Source organism: Punica granatum, chromosome 3 (assembly GCF_007655135.1).
Source record: "Punica granatum isolate Tunisia-2019 chromosome 3, ASM765513v2, whole genome shotgun sequence".
In the NCBI taxonomy this organism is placed as follows: domain Eukaryota; kingdom Viridiplantae; phylum Streptophyta; class Magnoliopsida; order Myrtales; family Lythraceae; genus Punica; species Punica granatum.
In genome coordinates this window covers 29,116,744-29,132,645 of record NC_045129.1, presented here as the reverse complement: position 1 = coordinate 29,132,645, position 15,902 = coordinate 29,116,744, and the positions used below count along the sequence as shown (strand labels likewise).

Below are 15,902 nucleotides of genomic sequence, written 5' to 3'. Positions count from 1 at the left end.
TTAATTTTTACGAAAAATTCAACGTCATGATATAATTGACACTACACCTTATACAATGTGCTATATAGTGTAATTTAAAAAAAATGATAAAATTAACATAAAAATAAAAAGATTGTGTTATGATTGACACATTGTGATAAAATTAACACAAAAGTAAAAGGTTGGACTATGACATATATTTTTTTTTTCCTTATTTTTATTTTTTCCCTTTACAATATTATTATTATTATTATTATTATTATTCTTATTATTCTTATTTTTTTTTAATCGTTAATGAAGGAACCAAAATCCCTCGTTAAAAACGGCCTTTGGCTTTTCCGAAGCAACGGTTAACTGAACTGGACTTGAATAGAACCCAAACCCAGTCATCGGACCCGAGCAATGGCCACCCACAAGCTCGCAGTGATCCTGAGGAACCCCTCCGATGACACGCAATTCCTTGTGGCCAGACAGCCTCGGCCGACGCTGTTCGGCGACCAGGAGTACGACTCCTACGCCGACTCTGATCTCTGGGACCTGCCCTCCACTGCTCAGCTGGACCCCCTCGCAGGCGATGCTGAACCGCAGACCGTGGTTCAAGGCGCAGAGCTGTGCTCGGAGAAGATCATCCTTGGAAGGGTCGACCTCAACTCCGCTTTGCGTTCGGTAGGTCCTTCAGTAAAATGTACGATTCTACCGGTGTGCTATAGTGAGACGGTGGAATCCGAGGTCAATTTGTGTGTTCTTTCATGATGTGTAGGTTTTGGGGCAAGTTGGTTTCGGATTAGGTGACGTGGGGGAGTGGAAGTTCTTCAGGTACGTGGAGGAGGCAGAGTTTGGACCGGGAGCGGCCATTGATGATGTGTTCATTGAGGGGAAATTGCTTGATAAGTGCCCAATCTTAGAAGGTATAGCCCTTTTGCCCTTACCTGACTGAATGGTCTCCATGTTCCTGGCTATTAGATGAATTTTTTGGTATGCACCACCCGGTATCAGGAAACCAATAGGCCCCGAATAATCTGGTTTCGAGCCTGGTAAAAAAAGAGTGGTATAGCTCTTGCAGTCGTGAATTTTCTCTGTTCAAAAAAGACTTGAACCTGAGATTTTGCATGAGGGAATAGGCACCGAACCACCTAAACCGAATGTTAGTGGCAATTAGATGAACTAAGTTGTTCAGAATTTTCCTGTTAGATCAATAAAGAGCAAACTTATGGTTGTGTTTGAGCGAAAATGGGCTATCCGATGTGTTATGCAATGTTGGCTAAAGAAATTGAAGAGCTGCTGTCAAGAGCATATAATGCTGCAAACTGTTTCACCAAAAACAGAAGAAAGCGGCAAACTTGTGGATTCCTTTAGTTTAACAAAACTTGTGAAGCATTAAATTTCTCTCTGGGACAGAACTAAAGTCTTAAAAGATTCTTTTGATTGCCGAAAGCTAGATCCAGTCCATAGCGTTCAACATAGTTAATTTTTCTTTTTTCATGGGACATTCATCATTTGATCATTTTATTCTTAGTAAGATTCCAATTGAATTATTTCATTTCTACTACAATTCCATGTGAATTCACCTTGAAATTCCATTTGCAGAATCGTGTAAATGGGTGTCTATTGGTAGTTGTACAGACTTGCTTGTAAATGTCAAACCGGGTAGTGATCGTGTTGGCCTCTTGGCGGTTATTGGTCTGGTAAATGAATCATTGCCATCAGCCAACTTTCAAGTACCGTCGACCCTAGGACATCAGGTTCGTATGTTGTTCAAGATGCTTCCTTTTATTCTTTTGATACCTTTTAGAGCAAAAACATGATCAATATAATCATGATATTCAGACAAATACACTATTAAAGAAGCAAAAATGTATTAGTATTAGATTATGGTAATATTTCCTGCTTGACCCTTGAAAGAACTTGTGGTGCTTTTGGTGAGGTGCATGTTAGTTTTTTTGTGATATTTTGTCTTACTTTTAGGAATACCCTCCTGGTGTTGTGGTTGTACCAATGGGAAGTAAGACAGCGAAGCCTTTTCGCACCACAAATCTGGTTGTGTTTGCCCCTAAAAATGATGCTGGGGAATGCGAGGATGGTAATTTTGTTGCTTCTGGTGATGCACTGATTGTGGACCCCGGATGTCGGTCTGAATTCCGTGAAGAGGTATGGGAATGACTTCACTAAGGCCTTTTAAGTTCCTTTTACTCTTGAACCATGAGGCTAAAAATATCAACAGCATTTGTCTTAGAAGTGCTTCGGCATTTGATGGTGTCTTGTATGACTTCTGAGAGGGACACATGAGAAGCATTGGTACTGTGATTGTTATTATTGGATATTGGTCTTAAGTCTATCTAAACAATTTTTGAAGAACTACTTATGGATGTCTCATCAGTGGGTAGTCAGAGTGGTTTCACTATTATTTTCCTTGAGTCTTTTTGCAAGGGTAATATTCCCCAAAAAGCTCCATCTAATTTTAGCTCATGTTGCCCATGTAGAAGCTATTTAATGATTTTGTTTACATAATCAGCTCAGGAAAATCGTGGCTGCTTTGCCAAGAAAACTAATTGTCTTTGTGACCCACCATCACCATGATCATGTTGATGGTAAGTTATGTGATGGCTTTGTAAGCAATCAGTTTTGATTTTTTCTGAAATCTCCATTTTTGCTTTTGCTTGGAAGAAAGATGATAATACAAACAGAGAACTTCTTTGGGTAGCACTGTTGAATAAAAAACGTGCTTTGCTTATGAACTAATAAGATCTGAGGGTTTCTTGTGGTATTTACTATTTTTGTTTGCTTTAAACTATTAAACTATTAATTATCTAAATTCTTCGGGTTCAGAAATGCTGCTCGATTAGATCGCTCACTCATCCTCGCTTTTTTCTATCTTGCCATATCTGTGTATAAAGTGCTTTGATAATGTTCATCATATCACTTGCAATTCACACCCTAATCATCAGCTGCAAAAAATTATATCTAATCCGGGAAGATGAACTACAAACCAAGTAAACATTGAGATATAACCACATGGATGGGTCCTAGTACTCTGCCGTTTAAAGAATCTGTCTCAACTATAATTTGTTTCGCACTTGAAAGTTGGATTTGGTTTCAGTGGTTCTTGTATACAGATGTTGATAGTAATTATAAAATCTGAATGTTTAAGATAGTGAAATATTAATTGGATTTGGTTTCAGTGGTTGAGCTTACTTACTTTATATGTGATATCTACTCCATTTCTTGTTTCAGGACTCTCAATCATCCAAAAGTGCAATGCTGATGCCATTTTATTAGCACATGAAAAAACCATGGCTCGCATCAAGAAAGGTAATGATCATTGAACTGAAAAAAAAAAAAAAGCGGAATTAGTAATTTTTGGAACCTTGTATCTTTACAAAAAAACAAGGCAAGAGAATATTCATTAAAAAAAAAAAAGCAAGGCAAGAGAAGACCATTGAAAAACAGGACGAAAGTGTGGTTTTATTGACCAAAGAGCCACTGGGATTATGGGCTGCAATGGCAGAAGATAACTGGGAGGTTGAACTTTAGGAATTAGAGGATAATATTGGGCCGATTAGATTAAAATTTTATGTTATGCCACAGTAAGATATTCATGAGATTATTGTGAAAGACAAAACTTAGGCTGAAGTAATCTCCTTCACGGTTTGTCAAATGTTGCTTTAGAAGTTATATCTATAAATTTAGGGAAGTATGATGAGACGAAAGGCAAGAGATGAACTTTTAAAATGTCGGGAATGATATGATGTTGCTGTTCTCTCCTGTTACTTGCACTCTTACATTTTCTTACCATTCTCTTGAATGAGGTGGGTTCTGGACTTCATAGTAACTAAATCATCCTTACTATTGGTACATGTGTTCAAACTCATCATCCTACTGTAACTTGAGTTTTTGGCTCTTGTCTTGGTTATTGTTATGTATTCTTGAGATAATTTGTGAATTAGACAAGCTTATTGTTTAGCTTGTTAAATTTCCACTAAGATTTAACGTTATTTGAAGTTTCTTCTACTTTATATGAGAGAGGTTTCTGAAGATATGCATGCATTAGCAGAATTTCATGTGCCTTTGATGCTAACTAATTGCCGTGCCATCTTAAATGTTAAGAGCGAAAATATAAAACTGCCATCTTTATATGATGGTAATTTTCTTTAAGTTTTTCCCCCCGAATATATGATAGGTGGAATCCAAATCACAGCGCAGATACCTACTGGTATCCTCATATTACTGGAGAATTTGTTAATTCAGCTTTCAAAGCTTTTCTATTGATTCTGTAAAATTATATACCTGTTTAATATCTTTTCTCGAATTTCTAAATATGTGAGAAATGGATTCCTTTTTTGGCTTTTCAATTATTGATTGACTGGATTGGTACCAAATGATGTATGTCGCCTGTCCCACTTAGTGGAAAAATGCTTTAATCTTTGGCCACACACAGTTTGATTTTATTCAAACAGCAATTCTGGTCATGCATCTGCAGATCGACAAATTTTTGTGGTCCTTTTGCCTTTTCCTCTAAGAAGTGTATTTCATTGTTTTCTGAGGATGAACTTTCCACCAAGTACAATCAACTTCGCTGCGATGATGTCTTGACAGATGATTGGTCACTAGGCTATACATCAGTTTCTGGAGCTGAAGAGATCTGCGTTGGTGGTCAGAGATTGAGCATTATTTTTGCACCGGTAGTTTACAATTACTATGTTTTGAACTCTCTTTATTTGATGTCAATGAATTTAGTTTTAAATGCCAATACTGATGGGAAATTATTCTAATAAAATAGTTTGCCTCAGCTTGCAAGAAAAAATCTTCTTTCATCTTTCACATCTATTCCTGCTTTAGTATAGCTGGCCTATGCTGTTATCAGATTTTTGCGGCACTGTTAACGTTACAGAGAATGCTTTTTCAATTCAGGGACATACTGATGGCCATATGGCACTGCTTCACAACAGTACCAACTCGCTCATTGTAGGTGATCATTGTCTAGGGTAAGATTGTTGGTGGTCTACTTCAATTTGTTGAACACATTCTAAGAATTCCTTGATAAGAAGATTCAAATTGAATAGAATACTGTGAATTTCCCTTTTAAATTTATATGTTTTGGGCATATTACATCCAAATAGAAGGATTATCTTTGAGGGGGTTAGAACTGCCTGCACATGCAATCTCTCGGTGTTAAGAGAAATCACTAGGCAAATTTTTCATGTACACTTCACATTAGGATTGATAGACAGTGTATGTTGCTGACACTGAAACATTGCTAGAAGTTTTAAGGTCCTTCAACCCAGAAGCAGCGTCAACCACATCATCCAGGTCTTGTATCAATTTTTGTTGCACTTTCACTATACGATTGGTCTCTGATGATAAGAAAGATTTTGATTTGATGATACAAAGCTTGGTTTAGTATCAAACTATGGAACATTTTGGATTCCATGGAAAGCATTGAGGATGGTTTTAAAATTTACATTTCTCAGAACGTGCCAGAGAACTGATTGGTTCATTTCACGGCTCTTTTTCTAACTTCTTTGTGCGTGGCCCTTTGTTCTTTTGCATATTTTGGAATCTGATCATAGGAGTAACTTCCAGAACAAATCAAGGGTTTATAAATATACATATATTATATAAGCTTTGGCCTCATTAAAGGTAATTATTGATTAGTAATTGGGAGCTCCACTTGAGGTCATAAGACTTCATTTAATCATCACATTATTGAATAATGTTGCTGGTGATTGTTTTGAAATTATAGTTTCTTGAAAGGCCTCATCAAAATATAACCTAAACTTCACCAGAATTTTCACATTTTTCTGAGTCAATGTATTCTCTAGAAATTGAAGAACATACATGTCCATCAATCTTCTCATATTTTACTACGATCAGTATCCATGATTTTTCTTTGCTTTCGATTTTATAAAAAAATTATGATTTAATCCTAGTATTTGATAATTGATTCTTTCTCTAATAATAATTTTTATAAATGTGTCTGTTGTTTGTTCCAGACAAGGAAGTGCTATTCTGGACATTAATTCTGGTGGAAATATTGCGGTAAGTGCATCCAGAAATGGTTTCTCCCTTTTTCTCGCTGCACCTACCATCTTGTCAAACAGTATGAAACAGACAATTGCATTTTTTATAATCCTCCTGCTGTCCTGCAGATTCATAAAAATCTGTGGCATAAAGATGTCCATATTAACTTGAACACATCCTTATGGATTTTAGTTTTAATACTACTATGACCTTGAACTCTTGTCAGCTATTTGAATGATATATTCAACATTTTATTCGAGTCTGATAGAAATAATTACATCAACTTTCTGAAATCTGAGTAGTTGGAATGTAGTGCAGGCCTTCGCTAAGTTCCTGTAACTCCAAATTTAGAGCTTTAATGAGTTTTGTGGATTTCGTTTTGCCAAAGCTACTTTGACTCCAAATTTAGTGCATTAATGATTTTCGTACATGTTCTTCATCTTTTGTTTTGTGTATGTTTTCATAAAGGACTTCTGTTGATTTGCTCTTTAGGTTCACATGGTTATTCTAGGATGGAATATTCTACTAATGCATTGCCAAGTGAAGGACCGGATTGCAATCAAATCTATGCTGCAAAATTTAGAAAATAATTATCTATCATTTTATGCCTCTCTCTTAGTGGCATTTATCTTTGATGCTGATGTTTCTCTCCTGATGTTCGTGATCAAAATGGTACGGTCATTTATGCTTAGGGATATGCAATTGATAAATGAAACTGGAATTTCTGGTTATTTCTTTCAACTCAGAACATGGGTTTTCCCGGTTAATTTACACAGGATTACTACCAGTCCACTTACAAATTTATGGAGCTTTCCCCACATGTTCTAATACCAATGCACGGGAGGGTCAACCTGTGGCCTAAGCACATGCTCTGCGGATATCTTAGGTATGAAATTTCATTTCCTTTCTTTGTCATTGCTTTTTCTAAAATTGATACCCATTAAAAGATGGTGCCTATCACTTACCAGAGAAAGGAAGAAGGGAAAGAATGGACTAGGATTGTATAGATGATTGATTGATTGATTGATATATAGAAGAGATCAATTGTAGCCTACCAAAGAAGCAGAAGGAAAGCAAGAGATCGGCGAAAAAAGAATAAAATGAAAACAAAGAGTGAGACCATATCTGCAGTCAGATTCTCATTGAGATAGTCAAGTAAGATGTTTTGGGATTATCATTTCTCAGGAATCGCAGAAGCAGGGAAGGCACCATCCTTAAAGCCATCGAAGGAGGAGCAGAATCTTTATTTGATATAGTTTCTTCGGTATATGCTGGGGTTGATCGCAGTTATTGGTATCTGGCTTCATGGAATGTGAGAGTTCATGTGGATCACCTGGCTCAACTAAATAAGTTACCAAAGGTTTGTCCTAGTTCTCGTTTCGTGTCTCAGCTACATATTCTTCTGTTTACACATAGAACACAGTGAACGTGGCAGTTATCGTGCTTAAGTACATCCTCACGCTGCTGTTTTGGTTTTCCCTATTCTTGGTAGAGTAGTTATCGAGAAGTTTTGGTATAGCATGGTCAAATAAACAAAATAATCCCTTCCATAATACTTGGTTAGAGCAAGCTGACGAAAAGATCAGCATAGTTGCTTTCCACGGAATTTAGGCTACTATGAAATTCTTCTGTTTCAATAAACTATCCCGTTTTTCTCCCCTACAGTGTTAGAACTTCTACCGAAATAATTAGTTATTTCCTCCTGTGTTGTAGTCCTCCAATATTAGTGGCCATCTTTATCCCTTGGTTTTCACTCTCTGAGATCTCGGCTTGGTAATACATTCTGTTGATTCGTAAGAGACTATTTTGGCCGACCTTATGTAAAAGATGTAGTACATAGGAACTCCATGGTATCCGGCCTGTTTATAGGTAATCAGACACAGTACAACCCATAGGACAAACGAATGTAATATATCCATTTTTTCTCAGTGAGGACAACTTTTGTTACTAGTTCCAATCCGTCCTCTGCGAATGTGCAGGGCTTCTCTATCGAGAACTTCAATCGCAGTTTGGATTCATTTGCTGCTGAGTTGGATAAAATTTGAGGCTGGTCCTGCTCTGGAACCTGCCAACCACGTTGCCACTGATTAGGTCAAGTAGTACATGCTATAACCTTCAGCCTTTTGAAACTGCAGCTCTATGTTAGACTTCACTGTGAGCAAACCAAAGAATGTTCTTATCAGCAGGAGAGACTAGAAAATTTGTGCTACTGTCATATACAAAGCTCGTCCCGTAGTTTAGCTGGCTGATTGGGATAAGTATACTTTTAGTCCACTGCCTTTGCCTATTCTCAATTTTCTATTATCGTCTAGACGTTGATTTTCTATTTTCATCCTTAACTTCCCATATATTTTTCCGTTAAGTGTGCTGAGTGGGATTCGCAATAGCCAATCCAAGTAAGACAGCCATGTGAATGACACGCGGTCAATTTATTTTATGAGTTTCCATTGAACTGAACCAAGCTCCTCATTCTCGTCCTCACGTTTCCCTCTTTATTACCTTCTCCTTCAGCCTCCATCACCTGTACAACTTACCAGCTCTAGCTTTTAAGTTGAAGATGAGTCCAATCGCTCACGTGTAGACTCACATCACGTCATGTCCAGTCTATTGTGAGGGCTGCCTAAGTGTGCTGCCGTGTTGGCCCTCGAATTTTCAGTTTAAATGGACTAAATTGTTTAGGCCCCGTGGAAATTTTAGACACCCTATATCCTCCTCACCTCTCTTTCAATTAGATCTGTGCAGAAACGTTGATCCTTCAGCCCTAATCCGAATTCAATTAGGTCTCCCCCTCGGCTTGATTCCCAACCCCTAATCCGAGTTGAAATGGGGACTTAGTCGAGATATTTAATTCGATTGACTTTGAATATAAAGATAGAATTTCTTTTGATTATTTTTCAAAATTTTCAAATGTGTGACATATATGAATTGAAACCCGAATTTATTGAATTTTGCAATCAAGATTAGGTCGTGGGCAAAGTGATTTTTGTTCAGCTTGGTCTTTCGATAGCTAAAGAATTTTTGTAATTAGGTTGATTGTACATGTTAAAATGGCCCAGTGAAATTGTAAATATACTTCTTTTATTTATTATTCTTGGATTGAACAAATTGGTTCTGCGACTACTCATCATCTCATGCGTTCTTTCATTATTTTTAATTCTTTTTTGCTCTATCAATTTTTTTTTGTCCTGAGAAATTTATGATGAACCAGAGGAGAGGAAGATGCAGATTAGGGTCTTACAATGTATCCGACGAAAATTTTGGAACTCGCTCCATATCACAAATTTAACAGAAAAATAGATGGAATGATGAAAATAGAGAATCAATTATGTGGAAATAGAAAAAAAAATGGATAGAAATAAAAATAAAAATAAATTAGGCAAAGTTAGTGGACTAAAAAGTATACTCTTTTTTTTTTTTAAATTATCCTGCAGGGTTTCTCTATGCAGAGGTTCAAACAAAGTTGTGGGGTACGATTCCTCATGCCGTTGGTCTTATCTTACTTATGTCACGCTTTGCTCTCGAGGTTCCATAGACCGAGGAAGTCATCGGCACTGGTTATTGCCGGACTATTGGCTGCTTTTGCTTCGGCTTACATGGTAAGAAGCAATCCGACTTCAAATCGAGTAGAAGGGTAAGCCTGCAATAGTTTGATGGAATATATGAAAAGCATTATCTACCTCACTATAGTCAGTACTGAAAAATAACCACCAAAAATGAGTGCCCAGGTGCTGTTATATGAATATATATATAAATCTATGTATGTATTTAAGCTTGTATTTTTATAGGTGCTAATATCCTATAAATACGTTTATGTTTATTAAAAATAAATAAAATCTTCTTTATTTGGTATAGACTATGGAGCGTCTAATCATTTTTCTTGTTTATTTTTTCTTTGGCCAACTTTTATATGGTTTTTACTCTTTGGTGGATGCACACAATTTCCACCGCTGGGAACTGGGAGTATTCTCCAGGAAAAATGTCATCTAAGAGTTAAAACTTGTATTCGTTCATCGAAACTTTTCCAGTTCCTTTAGTGGATCCAGGTAGTAGATCAGTTTCTTTAGTTTATATATGAGGGGTTTCATTAGACCATCGTAATAAGTCATTTGCACAAACTAAGATTAGGTATAATTGTATACCAAAAAATTTAGGCATAATGTTTTTTGATGGATAAATTAAGATCAAATCTTTAATGGTGCTAACTTACAAGTCGCAATCTTATCCAAAAAAAAAAACTTGCAAGTCGCAATGGCATGATAAAGAAGGACCAATGAATTTTTCATTATTTAATAAGTTTTATAATAATTATATGAGTGATCTCATTTTCTCCTTTTTTGCAATCTAATTAGTACTTTGCTATGTCACGTGGCGATATTTGATGACGGGAGAATTTTTCCCATGGATTAGGTATAATGTTGGCATTGAAAACTCGAGTTCTACAAAAATTTATTATGGTAAGCCCACTAAAGTTATAGATGATAACTAAAGAATCTATGAAGAGTCAACGACTGCTTAATTAACCTACGTCCTTGGACATAGGTTAGTTAAAAGCCCTGTTTCCCTAGGTGGCTTACCCGAAAGAAAAAATTTACGATAATTACGGGGAAAAAAAAATCATCTTGGTTGATTATATTGCTGTGTTAGATTGAAATTCCGTTTGTACAAGTGGTAATGATTTGTACAGAATGATAATCTTAAACTCATACTTTATTTTTCTATATTTTGGTTTCAATAGATACTTCTCACAATTGCTCAATCGCACTCAAGGATGAATCGACCAATTTGTATTATTTTCATACCAATCTGCCGGTTTAATAAAACAAATTCAATTTTATAATTTTCAAACTACAAAAAAAGAAAATATAATTTTTGACCACAAAAATCAATTCCTAATTAAAAAAAAAAAAAAAAGACTAGTTGTGTGTTAGTGATTATTTTTCCTCCCCTGCAATCAATCGATTGCGGGTTCTCTTGCCCCTCCGCTGCCCACCCGTGCCTTTGCATCTTCGACCAGCTCCTCCCATCTCCGACAACGATGCCTCCACCTTCGACGCCTTTCCCTCCTGCCGACATCGACCATTTTTTCTTCCCAGCAGTCGATTGATTTCGAGTCTGTTCCCTCTACACTTTCCGCTTTCACCGTCATGAACTGATCTTTGATCAAGGGGTTGATCAGTACAAACATTACGAATTACTGCAAATAATTGGGATGTGAATTTACGATAAGCTGGTGACTTAATTAAAAAGGGCCAAAATTGGAGATAGAAGATGGATCAGCAAACGGCATGCGGATCAATATTCGAGCCAAAGATCGGTCATCAACTATATCCGCAATGTGCAAGAATGAGGCCGGAGGAGATTTTGTACATCCACAAGATAGGAATCGAGCTTGCGAGATAGAAGATCATGGATTCAGTCTAGAAATGAGAGATCAATTCATGCGACCGAGCCTCGTCAGAAATATCTGTGGATGAAAATATAAAAAGACTAAAAATTTAAATAAGAAATCATCGTTCTATACAAATATCATCATTTGTATGGACCAAACTTCTCATTTGAAATCCAGCCGGAGAAATATAGTCAGCCCTCGTAGTTACTTTTCAGTGAATTTTTTTTTTCTTGTTTTGGTGAATTACGTTTTAGTGATTTTGCATTTAGAATAATGCATGAAGTAGGATGTCAAATTCATGAAAATAAGAATAATAATTTAGTAAAAAATGCACCGACCGTATAATGATGATAGTTGCAATCATTTCTACTCTAGTTTGATTTGTTATTAGATAAACAATGTCTCTGTTCAATACATAAACGATATCTCAGTTCAAGGGCACTTCCCATGTGACCATCAACGTTTTTGGCCCATTTCATATATAAACATGGAAAGGCATCCTTAACCTTTGCCTTAAGCCAATAAACTATATATGTAACACTAAGCTTATATATATATATATGGACACACCCAAGAATGCTTGTCTCGGCTCTTCAGACAAAATTAGCAGATTCAAGAATCATGAAGCCTGCAGAAGTAACTGCATCAGCGGAAGAAATCGCCATCCGGTTTAGGAGAGGCGGAGACAAGGTTATTCGAGTCACAATCTCGGCAACTCTCTGCCTCTCAACGATCTTCTTTGTGTTTACTCTTGGATCCTACTTCCATGGTCACATGAAAACGTACTTCGCATCATCAGAAGAGCAACTCTATATCCCTCGTATTGTTAATAGTTGTCCTCCATGTTTGCCCCCATATTGTTCAAATTGCACCGGCAGCGTTTCGGTATTGCCTCCTCAACAATCCGTTCGAGAGTGGATGGCTCCGAGGGCGGCATGGCATTCCATGACAGACCAGGAGCTGATGTGGCAGGCCTCAATGGTCCCACAGATCCAGGAGTACCCGTTCAATCGGACTCCGAAGGTGGCGTTCATGTTCTTGACTAGGGGGAGACTGCCGCTGGGACCTCTCTGGGAGAAGTTCTTCAAGAGGCATGAGGGGCTTTATTCGATATATTTACACACATCGCCCGAATTCAACGAAGAACCGCCTGAGTCCTCAGTGTTTTTCGGGCGGAGGATTCCGAGCAAGGTTTGGATATCCCTTCTTCCTTTAGAATTGGTACTTCAGGCATATAAATGATTTTAAGTCGGTTCTAGTTTTGCAGGAAGTACAATGGGGAAGGGCTTCGATGATCGATGCCGAGAGGAGGCTTCTAGCGAACGGACTCCTCGACTTCTCGAATGAGCGTTTCGTGCTTCTCTCAGAGGCCTGCATCCCCCTGTTCAACTTCACCACGGTCTACTCTTACCTCATAAACTCGAACCAGAGTTTCCTTGGATCGTTTGATGACCCGAGGCCCATGGGTCGCGGTCGGTACAGAAAGCAGATGTGGCCCATCATATCCCTCTCTGACTGGCGGAAGGGCTCTCAATGGTTCGAAATTCAGCGGAAGGTCGCGGTCGAGGTCGTCTCGGATCAAACCTACTATAACGTGTTCCGGGAGCATTGTGGCCCTCCATGTTACATGGATGAACATTACGTGCCTACCTTAGTGACAAAGACTCTACCTAGCATGAACTCAAATAGGTGCATCACTTGGGTCGATTGGTCTAGAGGAGGCTCTCATCCGACGTTATTTAGGAGGAGAGATGTTTCCGAAGCCTTCCTGGATCGGGTCCGGTTTGGGTCTAATTGTACTTACAATGGTCTGCAGACCTCAATGTGCTTTCTTTTCGCTAGGAAGTTTCATCCAAGCACACTTGAGCCTCTTATGAGGATTGCTCCTCAACTGCTTGGGTTCGATCCTTAAAAGAAACGCACATGTTCACAACAGTAATTATCTTTTTTTTTTTTTTTCTTTTCCCCCTTGCTGAAATAACTCATTATGCCGTGTTGACGAAAATAGGAAAAAAGAAAGACAAAGACTGATAATTGGGGGGAAAAAAAACTTAGAACTAACAAGGATGGATTCATATGATTCGGCATTTATTCAAGATGATTCGGCATTTATTCATCTTGAATTAAGATCTTGAGTTTGACTTTTGTAAATAGAGAAAATCCACGATTTGAAGAATTTCATTCTTTAGTGGGTCGATCATGTTCGAACCTAGATTAGTTCAAACACATTCAATTTCCGAATATTTAGTGGTGCACGCTAAGCCATTTGTCTGACGAACTATACGTGACTAGTCATGATGTCCGCCTATTATGGAATAAAAGGGCCCAACAAGTTACACTAATGAGAATTGAGAATTGATCTTGAATAGCACTACTGCATTAAACGCCTATTCTCTTTGGTTTTTTTTTTTGGTAGGCAAGACGCCTTTCTCTTTTACTCTTTTTTTTTTGTCTACTCTAGTGTTTGGAGGTCTAATGAGCCATAAGTCTGCCTAATTCAGTTCGATCCGAGTTAGCCCACTAAAAAGTTAATCTCTCTCATAATAAAATTTTTCCACATTGATACATCTTTTTTACTTTTAATAAATGGTACATCTTGTAACGTAATTTCTTTTAAATTTTTTTAATTACAAAAGAGGTCAATGAGCTTAACTAAAGGTTGAGAGGACATTAAAAGGCATTAAAAGTACAACATGAATCCATGTTATCTTTATCCACCATAACTAGTGTCACTATATTAAATCACTTTCTTTTTGTTTTTTTGGCCCCCTCAGCGCAGTCTCCTATCTTTAATTTGTTTTAAGATTGGCGAGGCAAAATGGTGACTATACGTTAGGAAGTTAGGGTCGTATCGATCAGAGAACTAAGGCCCTTGATGGGGGACTTGGGCGATAGTTTTCTTGATGCCCCCTAAGCCTCCTGAGGCCTTTATTTATAGGTGTAAGTGGGGGCAAAATTGTCACATAAGGCACAAATGGGGGCAAAATGATCATATGATTTTTCAGGTATATGGGCTATGGCCCATACGCGAAGGATAGTAATGGGCTTGATCCCATCGCTGATGTCGTGCATGCGTCTACTTCTGACTTAAAATTAGATGGTCATGTTTGGTATACAATGGAGAGGATATGGTATGGAATCAATCATACAAAATGCGTTCGATCCATCCGCTCCTCCATTCATTACTATCAAGCAAGCACCAGATGTTCTTTTAAAGAAACGTACACCCGCGTGCTGCCGCGAATGGGAAAAATATTTTGTCAATATTTTGATTTATCATATAAGTTTATGTCGTAACAAAAATATAAATTATAATTAACTAACGGTAGAAGTAATTATGTGTGTAGAAATTATAAATTCAATCTTAACTTTTAAAAGGATTATACTTAATTAATATGTAGTATGGTGTTAAGCTAATATTTTTACTTGTTACTTTTAGTTTAAATTCATTCAGCAAAAAATGTTTAGTTTAAATTTTCAATACTTCTAATTAGAAAAAGCATGATCACAATATAATAGGTCTTAAATAGTCCCGTCAATTTGAAGTAAGGAATGTTACTTACATCATAGAGGTTGAAATGCATTAAAATCATCTCTTATTCGCGGCCAATTCGCTAGGTAACTAGTCTCAATCATAGCTAATGTGATGTAGGGTTCGAAACTCGTTAAAAGTATCTCGTAGTCACGGCCAAAGCACCGTCTAAACAAGGACTACTCTTAAGCATAGGCTAGTACTGCTCTTGTATTTCATTGAAAAAGTCAGAACATGTCAAATATTACTTAATGAAGAAATAAAAAATTAATATTAATATAATCTATACATTAAGCTAAAGGAGAGTTCCAAGGGAATCGTTCCTTTAGCCATGTGTCATTCATAAAAATTTTACAATAAAATATTCTAAGGACAATGCTTGAGTTCATTCAACTTAAAATTCAGTCATCCCCAAGTACAAAACATTTACTCTTGTGTACAAGAGTTTTCCATTTTGTACAAAACTCAAAACTCTTATACGATAAGAATAAATGTTTTGTACTTAAGCAATCGTTTGAAAATTTTGTGACTAGTCCCAAGAATTTCCTAATATTTTAAAAGTCATTTTGTCTTTTCTTTGTTCATAATTAAAAAGAAAAAAGAAAAAACTTTTACCAATAGTTAGTCAGTATGGTACATAGGTATATATATAATAAAGAATATTGATTATGTAATAGAGTCTTTAAAATGAACATGTTTCATTATTAGTACATATTATATGCATAATTGTATCATATATTTACACCTACATTCTAAATAAAGTATCTCATAGTCACGGCCAAACACACCGACTAAACAAGGACTACTCTTAAGCATAGGCTAGTACTGCTCCTGTATTTCATTGAAAAAGTCAGAACATGTCAAATATTACTTAATGAAGAAATAAAAAATTAATATTAATATAATCTATACATTAAGCTAAAGGAGAGTTCCAAGGGAATCGTTCCTTTAGCCATGTGTCATTCATAAAAATTTTACAATAAA

At 36.8% G+C, this 15,902-nt stretch overlaps 2 protein-coding genes across 4 annotated transcripts; both read left to right on the top strand.

Moving 5' to 3' along the window:
- The first annotated feature begins 314 nt into the window (after positions 1-314).
- Positions 315-9,851, top strand: LOC116200731. Of its 3 annotated transcripts, XM_031531597.1 has the most exons (13): positions 315-645; positions 740-887; positions 1,567-1,721; positions 1,945-2,127; positions 2,492-2,567; positions 3,211-3,288; positions 4,573-4,658; positions 4,888-4,961; positions 5,970-6,015; positions 6,774-6,883; positions 7,183-7,357; positions 7,977-8,088; positions 9,429-9,561. In XM_031531597.1, exons 1-12 carry the CDS (start codon positions 382-384, stop codon positions 8,040-8,042), a joined length of 1,461 nt encoding a protein of 486 aa, XP_031387457.1. In that variant the 5' UTR covers positions 315-381; the 3' UTR covers positions 8,043-8,088; positions 9,429-9,561. The 3 variants fall into 3 exon arrangements, with proteins under 3 accessions (XP_031387457.1, XP_031387455.1, XP_031387456.1); XM_031531595.1 differs by lacking the exon at positions 7,977-8,088 and having other exon boundaries at positions 9,429-9,851; XM_031531596.1 differs by lacking the exon at positions 9,429-9,561 and having other exon boundaries at positions 7,977-8,383.
- A 1,928-nt stretch (positions 9,852-11,779) lies between these two features.
- Positions 11,780-13,544, top strand: LOC116199300 (glycosyltransferase BC10-like). Its single transcript, XM_031529615.1, has 2 exons — positions 11,780-12,577; positions 12,654-13,544. The coding sequence occupies exons 1-2, from the start codon at positions 11,963-11,965 to the stop codon at positions 13,296-13,298; spliced, it is 1,260 nt and encodes a 419-aa protein (XP_031385475.1). The 5' UTR covers positions 11,780-11,962; the 3' UTR covers positions 13,299-13,544.
- The last annotated feature ends 2,358 nt before the right edge of the window (positions 13,545-15,902 follow it).

Bases quoted from the DNA above. Each gene is read 5' to 3' on its own strand.
- LOC116200731 (XM_031531595.1), top strand. From the start codon at position 382: ATGGCCACCCACAAGCTCGCAGTGATCCTGAGGAACCCCTCCGATGAC. The intron at 1,722-1,944 runs GTTCGTATGTTG...TCTTACTTTTAG, and splicing joins CGTCGACCCTAGGACATCAG to GAATACCCTCCTGGTGTTGT. The intron at 4,962-5,969 runs GTAAGATTGTTG...TGTTTGTTCCAG, and splicing joins GTAGGTGATCATTGTCTAGG to ACAAGGAAGTGCTATTCTGG.
- LOC116199300 (XM_031529615.1), top strand. From the start codon at position 11,963: ATGCTTGTCTCGGCTCTTCAGACAAAATTAGCAGATTCAAGAATCATG. The intron at 12,578-12,653 runs GTTTGGATATCC...CTAGTTTTGCAG, and splicing joins GGCGGAGGATTCCGAGCAAG to GAAGTACAATGGGGAAGGGC.